The sequence below is a fragment of the Mytilus californianus genome, unplaced genomic scaffold (assembly GCF_021869535.1).
Source record: "Mytilus californianus isolate M0D057914Y unplaced genomic scaffold, xbMytCali1.0.p SCAF_8, whole genome shotgun sequence".
Taxonomy (NCBI): Eukaryota; Metazoa; Mollusca; class Bivalvia; order Mytilida; family Mytilidae; genus Mytilus; species Mytilus californianus.
The window spans coordinates 4,588,956-4,605,060 of NW_026262734.1; the positions used below are offsets into that span (position 1 = coordinate 4,588,956).

At 32.2% G+C, this 16,105-nt stretch overlaps 1 protein-coding gene across 1 annotated transcript; it reads left to right on the top strand.

Annotated features, from left to right (window-relative positions):
• Window positions 1–243: 243 nt before the first annotated feature.
• LOC127711846 (transport and Golgi organization 2 homolog) lies at window positions 244–14,773 on the top strand. Its single transcript, XM_052218010.1, has 7 exons — window positions 244–398; window positions 2,005–2,121; window positions 5,367–5,484; window positions 7,650–7,720; window positions 8,682–8,838; window positions 12,915–13,031; window positions 14,743–14,773. Exons 1-7 carry the CDS (start codon window positions 257–259, stop codon window positions 14,771–14,773), a joined length of 753 nt encoding a protein of 250 aa, XP_052073970.1. The 5' UTR covers window positions 244–256.
• The last annotated feature ends 1,332 nt before the right edge of the window (window positions 14,774–16,105 follow it).

A 16,105-nucleotide genomic window follows, 5' to 3' on the forward strand; every position in this document is an offset into this window, starting at 1 on the left:
CAGATATGTAAATCTAACAACAATTCAGTAGACCATATTAGAGAAATTAACCTAAGCGCGAAATTTATGTCAACTTCGCAATGAACTGTATAAAACGTCCGATTGCAACAGACGGACCTATACACCTTACAAACATTTTATAGGCATAATATACTAGTAGTTGACGTATTGCTAAACAGACCTAAGCGCTAAAACAGTTTTAATAATGCTCTCTCTTAATGTTTTTACAGATTAGGGTAACAGCACAAGTGGTGAAATGTGCTTGCTGCTTATGTATTTAAATGACGATGAATGTAGGGATGGATACCGTGTGATCATTGCAAACAATCGAGATGAGCGTTGGGATAGACCAACAAAACAGCTGTCATTCTGGACAGATAATGAAGAGTGTTTAAGTGGTATGTATAAGGCATTATGGGATAAATCTATCTGTAATTGTAGACAAATAATACAAAATATATTCATGGTTTGTTTTACTGATTGTGAGGTAGATCTATAAACAGTTGTCAATCTGGACATATAAAAAGGTATAACAAAAATACTGAACTCCAAGGCAAATTCAAAAACGGGGAAGTCCATAAAAAAACCAACAAAATCAAACGCTATCAATCCACGGCACAAGTGAAAAACAATTGCAATATTCCTGACTAAGTACAGGCATTTTCCGAAGATAATGTTGGGTTAAACCTGGTTTTATAGCTAGCGAAACTGCCCACTTGTATGACAGTTGTTTATAGTTCCGTTATATTGACGAAAAATAGAGTGTATTTGTGGTTTGAATAATCATTTCTGGGATAAAAATATTATTGCAAAGATCATAGACAACAATCCCATCCTCTTTTCCTCGAGTTCGAATATGACCTAACGAATTAGACTTATCACCGGGTTTATGCTTACATCGGTAACTTCGCAAAAATCTTTTTATGATTAAGAGATAAGGTCTTAATATAAAAATAAGAAGATGCGGTATGATTGCCAGTGAGACAACTCTCCACAAGAGACCACATGACACAGAAATTAACAACTATAGGTCACCGTACGACCTTCAACAATGAGCAAAGCCCATTCAGCATAGTCAGCTATAAAAGGCCCCGAAATGACAAATGTAGACTATTCAAACGAGAAATCTAACGGCCTGATTTATGTACAAAATAATGAACGAAAAACAAATATGATATACAGCAACAAACGACAACCACTGAATTACAGGGTCCTGACTTGGAACAGGCACATAAAAAATGTGGCGAAGTAAAACATGTTAGCGGGCGCAAGCACAATTTTGAAATATATTTTTCCCTTCATTTTGTAGTATTTTATTGATAGATGAACTTTGCAGTTAACATTTTAGACAGTGTTGGATTAAATATTTTTGACATGATGAATTTGTTAACCTTCATTGATTGCTTTGAAATTTGGAAACAAAGTAATCTTCAAGAACAAGAAATAGCATCTATAGAAAATGAAAACAAGATGTATAAACAAATCCGTGTTTTTTTTAGATAAATGTTCTTACATTTTACAGTCAACATTACACTTTAACACTGACAGCAGCAATCACAGGCTAAACACAGGGTTTCAAAGAACCATTTACAAATTTTGAATATTTTTGATCACGTGATTATCCTAAGATCTGTGATGCTCGAATCAAAACAATTAATGGGAGTCATATTGGATTTTTCCTCAAAAGGTATGTACTATGACTCGTACTTGTGATGATTTAAACGTCTGGCTATGAATAGCTCAAATAAAGTTTTAACCTGAAGAGTTCTCATATTGGTATTTAAGAATGGTGCAGTATTTTTTTTTAATATTAAGTTTCTTTGTTTTGCTAATAGACAGATCTTTTCGAAGCTGTATTATGCAAGTACACCAAAAGGCTTCCAACAAAATGATAATGGCGTAAAATATTTTTTTTAAAACATGCAATCAAAGTTTCTTGTGTACAATTTTACAAGAAGGCCATTTAAGTTTTAAGTAAGTTAAAATATATTATAAATATTATAGGCCAGGATTTGACAACAGGAAAAGAAAAGGGCACATGGTTAGGAGTATCAAAGAAAGGAAGGATTGGAATACTACTCAATATCTTAGGTGTGGGTGATCGTGAAAAGAAAGGAAGAGGTACATATCTAAAGACTGTTTACAATATAACTGAGTTTATGTTGCTTTTTTTAAATCTAAGGTATCGTTAATCATGTTAATCTAAGCTGTGTCTACAGTGATATTCTTTCAGAGGTAAAGCAGAGTAAATCCAAGCTATGTCAACAATAATAGTCTATCGGAGGTAAGATAGAGTAAATCTAAGCTATATCTACAGTGATATTCTATCAGAAGTAAGGTAAAGTAAATCAAAGCTATATAAAAATAAGAAGATGTGGTATAATTGCCAATGAGACAACTCTCCACCAGAGACCAAATGACAAAGAAGTTGGTTGGTAGCTATCAGAGGTAAGGTATAGTTAATCTAAGCTATGCTACAGTGACATTCTATCACAGGTAAGGTAGAATAAATCTAAACTATGGCTACAATGCCATTCTATCTGAGGTAATGCAGAGTTAATATCAATGATGTCTATAGTGACATTCAATCATAGGTAAGGTAGAGTTAATCTAAACTATGTCTACAAAACTAAAAGACAAATTGAAGGAGTTGGTCCTGCTTCGTTTCATAAAAAAAAGAATGACCTGCGTAGAAACAAGTTTCTTGTCTTAGGGAGAGATAAATCGTACCATGCGTACATTGTAAAAATCACTCTGATTCAAACAAAAAATTCTGTGAAACTGACATGGTACTGTACACGTATACCTAACAACAAAATTATTTTCATTTACCTGTGTTTAAAGTTATTGCAAATGGATGGTATTTTTGTTCGAGCATATTGTTTTTCTTTAATTGTTTTACATTTCTTACCGATATAACATGTTACTTTTATTATTCTTCCCTTAGTTTATTTATTTTGTATTTAAAATTATTTATTTTGTAAAAATATTTCCTTTCTCTATTGGTACTGTACAGGTATACCTAACAACAAAATTATTTTCATTTACCTGTGTTTAAAGTTATTGCAAATGGATGGTATTTTTGTTCGAGCATATTGTTTTTCTTTAATTGTTTAACATTTCTTACCGATATAACATGTTACTTTTATTATTCTTCCCTTAGTTTATTTATTTTGTATTTACATTGTGTCATAGGTCAAATTTATTTGTTCAGTGTATGTTCAATGGTGTTAATATGTCCTTTGATTGAGTTAAGCTATTTCAGTTGATATTTTATAGTGTGTCTTTCTATGTTGTGATGTTACACTATTGTTTCAGAAAAAGGGTGAAGGTTTGGTACCATTAAAACGTTTAAACCCGCTGCATTTGTTTGCACCTGTCCTAAGTCAGGAATCTGATGTTCAGTAGTTGTCGTTTGTTGATGTGGTTCATAAGTGTTTCTCGTTTCTCGTTTTTTATATAGATTAGACCGTTGGTTTTCTCGTTTGAATGGTTTTACACTAGTAATTTTTTGGGGCCCTTTATAGCTTACTGGTCGGTGTGAGCCAAGGCTCCGTGTTGAAGACCGTACTGTGACCTATGAAGGTTTACTTTTATAAATTTTGACTTGGATGGAGAGTTGTCTCATTGGCACTCATACCATATCTTCTTATATCTATTATCAAGATGCTTGATTTCTTGACTGACAACATATTTGTTACCTTTGGAGGACGTGTTTTTCAATTAAAATTAAATAGTTCAAAATTTGATGACTATGTTGAACGCATCTATCCCATCGAACTTGAAATAAAGGATACAACAGATTGAGTTAAGTCTGTCTTATATCTTGACTTACATCTAGAAATTGGCAACAATGATCTGTTGAAAACAAAACTTTACGACAAAAGAGGTGATTTTAGCTTCCCAATTGTGACCTTTCCATTTCTCTGAAGCAACATTCCAGCAGCGCCTGCATACGGAGTATATATCTCCCTGTTTATACGATATTCCCCGGCTGGTATTTCCTATCACGATTTCCTTGATAGAAATTTGCTCCTCACAAGTAAGCTATTAAACCAAGAGTTCCAAGTGGTGAAGTTGAAATCGTCCCTTCGTAAATTTTACGGACGCCATCAAGAGTTGGTTGACCGTTATGGAATATCCGTTTCACAGATTACAACGGATATGTTCCAATTGTCGTAACTACAACCCCGTCCCCTTTTTCACGAATGTGACCTATCGAATTAGACTTATCATCGGTTTTGTACTAACATGAGCAACACGTCGGGTGCCACATGTGGAGCAGGATCTGCTTACCATTCCGGAGCACATGAGCTCACCCCCCAGTTTTTGGTGGGGTTCGTGTTGCTCAGTCCTTAGTTTTCTATCTTGTGTTTTGTGAACTGTTGTTTGTTTGTCTTTTCCTTTTTTAGCCATTGCGTTTTCAGTTTTTTTTCTACTTATGAATTTGAATGTCCCTTTGGTATCCTTCGCCTCTCTTCTACAGTGATATTCTATCATAGGTCATGCAGAGAAAATCTTAGCTATGTCCTCAGTGACATTCCATCTGAGCAAAAGCAGAGTAATCTTAACTATGTCTACAGTGACATTCTATCATAGGTAAGGTAGAGTAAATCTATGCTATGTCTACAGTGACATTCTATCATAGGTAAGGTAGAGTAAATCTATGCTATGTCTACAGTGACATTCTATCATAGGTAAGGTAGAGTAAATCTATGCTATGTCTTCAGTGACATTCTATCATAGGTAAGGTAGAGTAAATATATGCTATGTCTTAAGTGACATTCTATCAGTGGTTAGGTCGAGTTAATCTAGGCTTTGTCTTTAGTGACATTCTGTCAGAGGTAAGGTAGAGTAAATCTTAACTATGTCTACAGTCAAATTCTATCAGAGGTATGGTCGAGTAAATCTTAGCTATGTCAACAATGATATTCTATCACAGATAAAGTAGAATGAATCTAAACTATGTCTACAGTGACATTTTACATGTATCATAGTTAAGTTAGAGTAAATCAAAACTACGTCTACAGAGACATTCTATCAGAGGTTAGGTTGAGTAAATCTAAGCTTTGTCTACAATGATATTCTATCAGATGTAAAGTAGAGTAAATCTAAGCTATGTCAACAGTGCTTGATGTGTAAACGGGGTCGCTGACTCACACACTTCACACAAGAGGACATTGTACTCTTATTCAGTTTGTCAATTAATCGCCCAAATCTTATTATCCATTATCTAAAAAAAATGGGTTTAATCCTATAAAAATAAGTAAAGCAAAGAAAAAAAGTATGTTTTTGAAGGAAGATAAATTTATTGAAATATTTTGTAGACTTAATATATCTCTATTTGTATATTTATTCAAAAACAGGACATTTAGTTAATGAATATATTTCAAGTCAGAAGGGTGGGCACGAATACATCAATGAAACAATAAAGACGTGCTCGAGCAAATACAACTCATTCAATCTTATACTGATGAACCTCAGGTAAGCTAACTGCTGTATGAGAATTACTCATTTACACATTACATCTTTTGATAGCTGAACATATAAATAAGAAGATGTGGACTGAGTGCCAATGAGACAACTATCCATCCAAGTCACAATGTGTAGAAAATAAACAATTATAGGTCAAAGTACGGCCTTCAACACGGAGCCTTGGCTCACACCAAAACAGCAAGCTATAAAAGGCCCCAAAATGACGTGTAAAACAATTCAAACAGGAAAACAAACGGTCTAATCTATATAAAAAACGAGAAACGAGAAACACTTATGAACCACACCAACAAACGACAAGCACTGTACAACAGGCTCGCTTGTGACTTTTAATGGATTGATTGATTTATTGATTGATTGATGGTGGTTTACGCAATTTTAAGCACTCTTGGCTAAATCGAAGAAGTCAGTTTTTATTGGTGGACGACGTCGGAGTGCCCAGATAGAACCACAGATCTTTGGCTAAAAACCCGATTATCATATTAGATTTGAGTCGAAAGCACCTTCCACGTGCAAGGTTCAAATCTACAACCTTAGAGTTGACAGGCTACTGATATAATAGATGAACTACTTTTTATAGAAATTTTAGAAATAAATGTAAAGAATAAAACTGAAATATTTTTCTTGATTTATTTACAAATGCATCGTTTTTCCAAGAAAAATGCAACATGGATTTTATATAATCGAAAATGAATGTTACCAAAGAAACATAGTTTTGATATAAGATATTGTAGAAAAGTATGTTGAAAAGGCCTAACCTTTTCACATTCTGTTGCTACTAAATTTCACCTTTAATAGATTGCATCTAAATGCTATGAGTTTACAGTGAATGAGTCAGCAACTAAACAAAAAGTAAAATAACAAAGATACCGAACTCCGAGGAAAATTCAAAACCGAATGTCCGTAATCAAATGGCAAAATCAAAAGCTCAAACACATCAATCGAATGGATAACAACTGTCATATTCCTGACTTTGTACAAGCATTTTATTATGTAAAAAATGGTGAATTAAACCTGGTTTTTATAGCTAGCTAAACCTCTCACTTGTATGACAGTCGCATAAAATTCCTTTATATTGACAACGATGTTTGAACAAAACAAACAGACATAATATTTTTATTGTTGATATTCACTCCATATGTACCAAGTGTTAGATTAGTTTTATTAATATTAAAGAAATTTCTTGGTATTCCTAAACGTACGATGTTATACACACAGAAGAGGTATACTTAACAACAAAATAATTTTCATATACATGTGTATAATATGACGCAGGTTTCTTCAAAAGTGATGATTTTCTAAAAATTGTTTGAAATTTCACAGTGATATCATACTTTAACTTTGTTTAAACCTGTTTATTTACTTTTGACTTTAATTATTTATCCCTTGTAATTTTTTATTAACTGTGCATTTGCATTCAGGTGTCACAGGTCAAATTTATTCGTTCATTGTGTGTTAATTTACGTTTTTTGATTGAGTTAAGCCTTCCAATTGATATTTTATAGTGTGTTTTTCTATGTTGTGATGTTATACTATTGTTTCAGAAAAGGGAGAAGGTTTGGTACCATTAAAACGTTTAATCCCGCTGCAAATGTTTGCACCTGTCCTAAGTCAGGAATCTGATTACAGTAGTTGTCGTCTGTTTATGTAGTTCATACGTGTTTCTCGTTTCTCGTTTTTATATAGATTAGACCGTTGGTTTTTCCGTTTGAATGGTTTTAAACTAGTATTTTTTTTGAGCCCTTTATAGCTTGCAGTTCGGTGTGAGCCAATGCTTCGTGTTGAAGGCCGTACCTTGACCTATAATGGTTTACTTTTATGAATTGTAACTTGGATGGAGAGTTGTCTCATTGGCACTCATACCACATCTTCCTATATCTATATAATAGGTAGAAATGTCAAAAATAGGGGTACAGCAGTCAACATTGTGTTATAATCTTAATCACTATAAAAACAAACAAATATGTAACAAAGAAACACAAAAAGGCAAAGAGACAAAGCACATTAGCAAAAATGAAAAACAGTATTACTAAAACTTAAAAGGTAATTTTTAAAGTTGCAATGAAACTATCATCAAAGAACAAGTGCACATATAACGGTAAAACGAGAATCTCTACTACCTTAGGTTAATGTATTGCAAAAAATTGTTTTTCCAGTTTTCCAAAGACAAATGGTATTTGTTGTTCCAATGTGAATGGCGTTATAACTGAATCAGATATTTCAAACGGTAATAGTAAATGTTATTCATTTAAACTCAATTTATATCTATAACAAGTAAATAAATTGACAGCATACACAAATAATAAAATTGCATAGCCTTGTTGGATTAGTAAGTATTTTAAACATCTTAGCTTCTGGCTAAAATGAAATGCAATTATTCCTTTTATTATCTATTTATCTTAACTTATTTTTTGTGGTGGTTTTGAATATAAAAAAAACCCCATGAAATCTTATTTTTTCTTTCAAAGCGTTGTGATAGTTTTCGATTGTATAAATGACGGCGCATACATCTCAATTATAAATTGCGCGGATTAACATGATGTATTGCATTGTTACGTGACGTCATTGCTGCTGTTTTTGCGTATGATAAACTTCTAATTAACCATTTTATTAATGGACTGTAAAGCACACACAATCAATCAATGGAATTAACATATGAGCTGCGACGGATAGAAATCGACCTTATGCAAGTGCACGTATACGTGTACAAGTATAAGACTTTGATTGATTTTTGAACATTCAAATACAAAATAAAATAATAATTTTGATCTGTTTTGTAGGGTTCTTATTACAACTCAATTTACAAACAGTTATAGACTTTATACAACCGTACAACCGTAGAAATTTTTCAACCCGAATTAGGTTAACAGATTTATTGATATACATTTGCATAAGGTCGATTTCTATCCGACGCAGCTCATATATTGTAGCTTGAAACAGTTGGTATATAATGTTCCAAAGAATAAATAAAATGACGACTTTGTTGATAATGAAGCTAACGACTGTGTTTTTGTGAAAATTTATAACATAAGTAACATAAGACGTGAAATTTGAATTTTCAGTATTACATTATATGAAGATAGAGATAAGGAAAACGAAATAAACGATAGAAAAGTGAGCATAGAATAAAAACATGAACAAGAACTATGTTTCTCTAATCTAGATTGACAATGACATTGTTTTTGCAGGTGTTTTCACGTGTGATAATTCATCACCAGGCAAACCGTGGCAGAAGTCTATTCAGAACAGAGAAAGATTTGGCAATATTGTTAAGGAATGTAATCACAAAGAAAAGAAAGATCAACTTGTTCAGGAACTAATTTGTCTACTTACAGATAGAACGACGTTAGTATATATTATTTAATCATCATTTTATAGAATATAAATAAGAAGATGTGGTATGAGTGCCAATGAGACAACTCTCCATCTAAGTCACAATGTATACAAAGTTAACAATTATAGGTCAAAGTACGGCCTTCAATACGGAGCCTTGGCTCACACCGAACAGCAAGCTATAGAAGCTTGATTTGAGGATTTTACATGGAACTACTTTTCGACTTTTTAAAGCTTTTTGGTCCAACATAAAGTGCTTATTTTCAAAACGATGTTAACTTAACGCTACCGTGAGGACATTAAACACCGTGAATCAACGAAAGACTAATATAACTGACAGTATGTCATAGAATATTGATGAATACTAATATAACTGACTGTATGTCATCGAATATTGATGAATAAATTATGTGGAGACTAAGTCCCCGACAACAGTTAAAAATCAATAAAACGAAAAATCAATATAGAAAATCAATATGTTAATGAACTCAAAATCGTTAACCTTTTTTTAACTTTTTTCTAACAGTTGAGCTTGCTCATTACCCTGTTCTTTTTCTGTTGACGGACGCTGCCCTTTTGTAAGTCATGCGATTTCCCACAAATTAGTAAAACTGATTAGCAGAAAGGATAATGATGACGCACATTTTGTGTGGAATAAAGTGAGTCTAGAGCGTATTCAATAAACGATTTTATAGCCAATAAAAAAAAAAAAAAAAAATGAGTTCTCTGGGGAAACTTACCTTAGATCGATCGATAATAAGCCGACTTTTATATTCGTTGTTTTATGTATAAATCATTATGTTTTTAACTAACTATACTTTAAAATCGAGAAACAAAACGCTACCTGAAGATATCGTTTCAATCTTTGTTTACATTGAAAATGACGTCATGTAAAGAATTTCTATCAATAGGACCAACATCGGATACGTTTCCGTAATTTATTGACTTTTTCAACAGAAATTATGTTGGAAACTGTTTAACAACAAAAGTGTTTATGTATAAATCTGATGTTAACGGGATATCATAAAGTATTCTAAAGGTTTGCCGACTTCGTCCCCTTTCACAGGTAATACTTGCCTTATATTATAATCTATATTATTGGAATATCTAAAGAATCTCCCTGTTTTTGTTATGCTGGTGCTGTCCATTCTTTAGTTTTCTGTGTAGTGTATAGTAGACTGTTGCTTTTCTTTGTCACCAGAATTATAACATATATTTTCTTCGACTTAGTTTTCTTTCATCGTTTTCCAAATTATATAAAAGGTGTTCAGTTGACATTAGATTTCATGTTATGCTAATAGCTGATAAAGGATATCATACAATTAATCAGAGGTTTATTAATGTATTAAACAGGGTAAATCTTTGACAACCAACATCAAATGGGACATAACGAGTACCTTTTTCAGTAAAATATTTCTTTAAAAAATTATAATGGCCATATCAATGATAACGATATCCTGTATACCTTTCCTGATTTTTGAAATCTTTGGATGATAGTAATAAAACAAACAAAATGTCGTTTGTTCAATTTTCATTTGAATAGGTTAATAATTTTGGAATCGGCGGAATATTGCTGTAGCGATAGTTGTGCCCTTTGTTGTTCTCTTTTTTATGAGTAAACAAATGCAATTCATTTTTGAACTTGTTTACATTCCATAAGATAATGAATAACAAGAGGCACTACTATTTGATTGATGTTCAAAACCCGACATTTCTTAAAAAATAATACACCGACAAAAAATGATTGACCAACACAGAATGAGAATAGATGTGCTGACAGTGTAACTTTCTTATATATGAAATAATTTACAAAACAAATGATGATTAAGTAACACGAAAGGAGACCACATTTGCTAACAGTGTAACATACTCGTCAAACAATACACAGAAAAATAATAATGGAGCAATACGAATGTGAGAAGATGTACCCCAGATGTACTGCTGAAATATATAAATTATAAAATATACATTTGGAAAATTGAAAGTTCTATTCTTTACTCATGTGATATCTCTCTTGAAATAATGGCATTACAATGTTATCATGATTTGGATAAAAAAAATCGAACTGTTTCTAAGAAATTTTATATTTTTATTCAAAAAGAAAAAAGTGATATCAAGATAGTCATTACACTTTGTGATTAATAAGTGAACAAATATTACTACTGGTTCACCTACGACGAAAGTTGTGGAAGTGAGTCAAAGCGATCCTATATTTAATCATCAGCGTTTTCCATATTTAGATAAGTCTGATCAATGTTGAATTACACATCAATAGCTTTGTCAAACTGTCATATAATTTACGAAACGCTCCATTGTAAAACAAATGACAGAATCTGAAGCAAACTTTTGAAACTATTTTTCTCATTTTCCGTAATTCAACATCAATAAACTACTGTTGCCAAAATTTCCCATATTTCAGTCAGGGCCTGCAACTCATAATTCCTAGTGGTCTTGTGATAAAGGAAACTAACAAAATAAGAAGGTTTGCTTGATATCTTGATATTTTCCTCAATATTGACACAGATGGACGACTTTAAACTAGCATCTATAAAAAAACGCGGTAATTTTAACTTTCCAATTGACAACTTCCCATTTCTCAGCATAACATATCCTCTGTCTCATCGTATGGCGTTTGCATATCTCAGTTGATATGTGGCACTCGTACATGTTCACAATATATGGACATTATAACCAGGGGGTTGCTGTTTACACGAAAACTGCTTCAACAGAGTTATGAGGAAGAACGACTGAAATCGACACTACAAAATATTACGATAACCACAACGAATTTATTGCCGACACTATAAGTCTATGCTCCATCTCACTAGCAACATGTTTTCGCAGTATCAGATCTTAAGATATCATCCGATTGAGTGTTAATTTGCAAGGCGGGTAATGCATACATACCGTGAATTCATTTATATATTCGTGGATACCAAATTTATTAAACGTAGGAAAAAGTGTGATTCGTTGATATTTGATTTTGTGGTTTTGACAATGTTCACATACTAACCTATTGAAAGTTTATGCCTCCACGAGCATCTAAGTTCGTGGTTAATTCTATACCAACAAAATTTACGAAAATTGGTATCCCACGAATAATAATAGCAGGAAATGCTTACTCTGTCGACTCACTCGTTCTTCAATTTTTTCGATTCCCTTAGTTTTTGTTTGTTGCATCAGTTTGTGTTTTTATCGTTGTCTTACTTTTTCGGTTTTTAATGCTCTTCAATTTCGTATTTCATGTGGCCTGCCAATTGATTTTATTTCAAGTGGAACTGATAATCCTTATGTAGGCGAAGGTAAAATAACAAAAATACAGAACTCCAAGGAAAATTCAAAACGGAAAGTCCCTTAAAAAACGGCAAAATCAACAGCTCAAACGAATGGAAAACAATTGTCATATTTCTGACTTGGTACAGGCATTTGCAAATTATAAGTCTGATATATTTGGTGAGTTTTTTCAAACTTTCATAGCATTTTCCGATACTAGAAAGAAAGTGTCTATAGCAAATTTTGGAAAAAAAATTTTCACTATATCCAAAGCTTATTATTTAAAAAAGGACTTTTTATGTAAAAGTCAACATTTAGGTACAGTGAGAATTAAAACATAATGAAGGAGATGTGTGATAATAAATAACGTCGGCCAGAATTTAAGGAATTTAATATACTTTGGCAGAAGCTTCTTCATGATTAAGAGACAGTATTCACGGCAGGTTAAAAGTCTGAGTATCTACAAACAGTTAAGACATATTTGTTAGAGACCAATACCTTTGTCAAACCTTCACGGAATGTTACAAGACTTGGTTATTAGCTTCTTTATCGTCAAGATATAGCATTTTAAGACACAATTTCGTATTTTAATTCACGTATTTTACTGTTATATGACTTTAATGGCAGCCAATATTACACTTACACAAACAGCTGCAATCGACGACGCAAATCATCATGGGGAGGTGTGTTAGACTCCAAGTTTAATTGATAATGATTGCCGAAGGTCGGTGGTTCCTACCTGGTACGCTGGTTGTCTGTACAAATCAATCCTGACCGTTTATATAACAAACAAACAGTTATATATCTTATTTCAGTTATAACAGTGACCAGCAGTTAGCCACACAAGCTGCAATGTCTAATATGGAAGAAGATGTTATTTTAGAGAGAAGTGCTACATTTGTATGGACACCTAAATTGAGATATGGCACTAGGTTAGTCGAAAATATGAAGTTTTGATTTATTTGTTAATTGAGTTTAATTATCTAAAACATATGTTTTGCCCCAAATCGACAAAAGAATAAATGAACAGGGATTTCAATATAGAATGGCTTGTCGATTATATATGTAAGCCTCAAATCTATGCCCAGCCTCAAATCTATGTCCTTTCCGCAAATCTATGTCCTTTTTAATATTGCGTCATAGACGTTCCAAATTTATGTCCTTTATTGTCTCAAATCTATGTATTTTATTGTCTCAAATCTATTCCCTGTATTGTCTCAAATCTATGTCCTTTATTAACTCAAATTTATGGCCATTTTCGTCTCAAATTTATGTCCTTTATCGAAATTTAGAGACGTAAGACAGTTACATCGACGTCCCTATCACCTACAGAGTCAAGGACGCATAGAACGCTTCAATAGAACACTGACAGAATATTTTAGAAAAGAGATGTCAGTGGAAAAAGACTGACTGGCTTTCAAAATTGTCAGAATTTTATTACAACTACAACAACAAGGTACACAAATCTATGTGAATGTTGATGTCAAGGTACACAATGGGTTTTAAAAAGATACATAGATTCGAAACTTGAATAGTTTCCCCAAAACAAAAAAACTGTTTAATAAGATAGTGGCACAAAATGTCGTTGTTTAACACAATAAATTATATCATACACATTTTTATGTGGTATTTATACATTAAAACATTGAACAAAACGTTTGTAAATAGGTGTATATGTTTATAGCTTAAGATACAGAATAGGTTTAATTCATTGTTGAAGGCCGTACATGTATCTTTAGTTGCTTGTATACAGATGTCATTTTGTCTCAGGTTGTTTATTAACTTATATTTCGTATTTGTTATCAAGACGTAACGAGTAAAGGGAAGTAACGATAATTACTACAGAACAATTAAACACGGGATCAAGAAAAGCAAACAATTTGAAAATGATGTAGTTTTACAATAAAATGTAAATCATTATCATACAATAATTACACAGGCATGTAAAATTTTTAAGCACACACATGGAGAACACATCCCAACTTAGCACTGAATTATGGGAAATGACTTAATAAATCAAAAATCCTATAAGGCCGTACTTATTAGACGGGCATAAATTTTAGCATGGCGAAACAAAATGGAAAAAGATTTAAGAAAAGGACACAGATTTGAAGCCGTATATTTTTTTAACAGACATAGATTTGCGAATGAGGTCACGATTGAAAACAAATGTGAAAATAGGACACAGATTTGAGGCCGTATCTTTTTTAGCGGACATAGATTAGCGATTGACGTCACGATGGGGCACATATTTGAGAAACGGACACATATTTGAGACCGTACACAGATCTGAGGTTTACATATATATTTTAAAAGAGGTGGAAGATACCAACGCCAGAAAGTCTAAGAGAGACAGACAAAATCATGACAAATAAGAGAAAAAAAAACGACAGCACATTTTGCTGGAATTTCCTTGATAAGGTAAACTGGAAGCCAAATATTTGGTAAGCTAAAAATATGAAACGTTTAGCAGCACAAAAACTCAAGCATACATTACAAGGCAGCCAAACCCGTCTATGGTCAATCTTGATGCGGTAAGCTGCATTCTTCACATTAGCTATACAACACAGTTTTATGAACAGAAAAAAATTGCATCTGTTGGGTGCACTTTTTAATCTTAATCTTTTTTTTTATTTATTGTAGAACTCATTCCATCATTTTAGTTGACCGTTAGGTTGATAAAAATGTTAGTTAAAACCATCTTTGTATCTGCCGGAAATAGTTAAACACTTGACATATTGTTAGATTGATATCAATGTTAGTAAGGTATTTATTTTTTATTTGTGACACCATGAATCGAATAAAGCGATACATATTTGTGCAGAAATTCCATCTCTTCATTAGAATTGATTAATAAAATCCGAATTATTCCATGAAAACTATTAATAATGAAAGCATAAATTCGCAGAAAATGAGTTTTCTGTTTTATTTTCATCAGTAACTCAAATGAAGACATTTTAAAATCTGACAACTTTGTAGTAACGCAAATTGTGGCGACGGGAATTATTGATTAAGACAAAATAGATACATTCTATGCTTTCAAACATTGGCATTTTGTCAAAGTCATGGGGTTTGTTAGAATCCCTTAAGAAAGGATGTATAACATTATACAGTTAAATTTGTGAATCCAGTAATGAGAAGACATTACCTTTAGCTTTGATGATTAAGTAATGTTTACATATATTTCAGTAATTTTGGGGAATTTGATGTTAATGGTAGATTTCAACAGTTTCTGCAAAGTTTATTGAAACCTTTTTATCCAGCCAAGCTGGGTGAATGTGATCAGATTCTGAGTATTAATAGCATATCACGAAACCGTAGTATCTTATGATGGGCAAAATATGACGAATCTTAGAGAAAAGAAACTAAAAGTTTGTTTGCATTGCGTAAAATGCCGATATCTCTTATTTGCATCGAAATTAATACAGCGTCTTTAACAGTCAGTAATTTTATCTAGACGTGTTAATTCTAAGAAAATGTAAATAATATAAAGAAAAAGATACTTACACTTTTGTTTTTGTTGAAAAAAGTTCAATTATTTCGTCATTACGATTCAAATCATGAACCATTATTGATTTTATTAAAATCCGTGCACTGTTATTTGAAGTCAGTCATTTTAACGCATCTGGATGAGTTATTTGTTTTTATTAAAGGCGAATAAAATAAGGATAAAGATACCTAAACTTTTGTTGTGTTGATGAAGAGTCCAATTATTTCTTCATTAAATTTGAATGGAAATCCTAAACCATCATTGCATATGATTGTGTACTTTCTGTAAATTAGGATGATTTTGGTTCTAATAAAATATTATGAATATTAAAAAAAGATACGTACATTTTGTTTGCATTGTTTTTTTTTTATGCCAACATTTCTTTTTTGTTATTAAAATGGATTCATCTTTATTTGCAATTGGTCATTTAAATACCTCTGGATGAGTTATTTGTGCTATTATACAATGTGAATAATATAAGGATAAAGATACATACACTTTTTTTGTATTGAATAA

What these genes read in the sequence shown, in the direction of transcription:
- LOC127711846 (XM_052218010.1), top strand. Translation starts at nt 257, where the DNA reads ATGTGCTTGCTGCTTATGTATTTAAATGACGATGAATGTAGGGATGGA. An exon ending in TAATGAAGAGTGTTTAAGTG is followed by an intron (nt 399 to 2,004) that starts GTATGTATAAGG and finishes TAAATATTATAG; the next exon opens with GCCAGGATTTGACAACAGGA. An exon ending in CTTATACTGATGAACCTCAG is followed by an intron (nt 5,485 to 7,649) that starts GTAAGCTAACTG and finishes TTGTTTTTCCAG; the next exon opens with TTTTCCAAAGACAAATGGTA.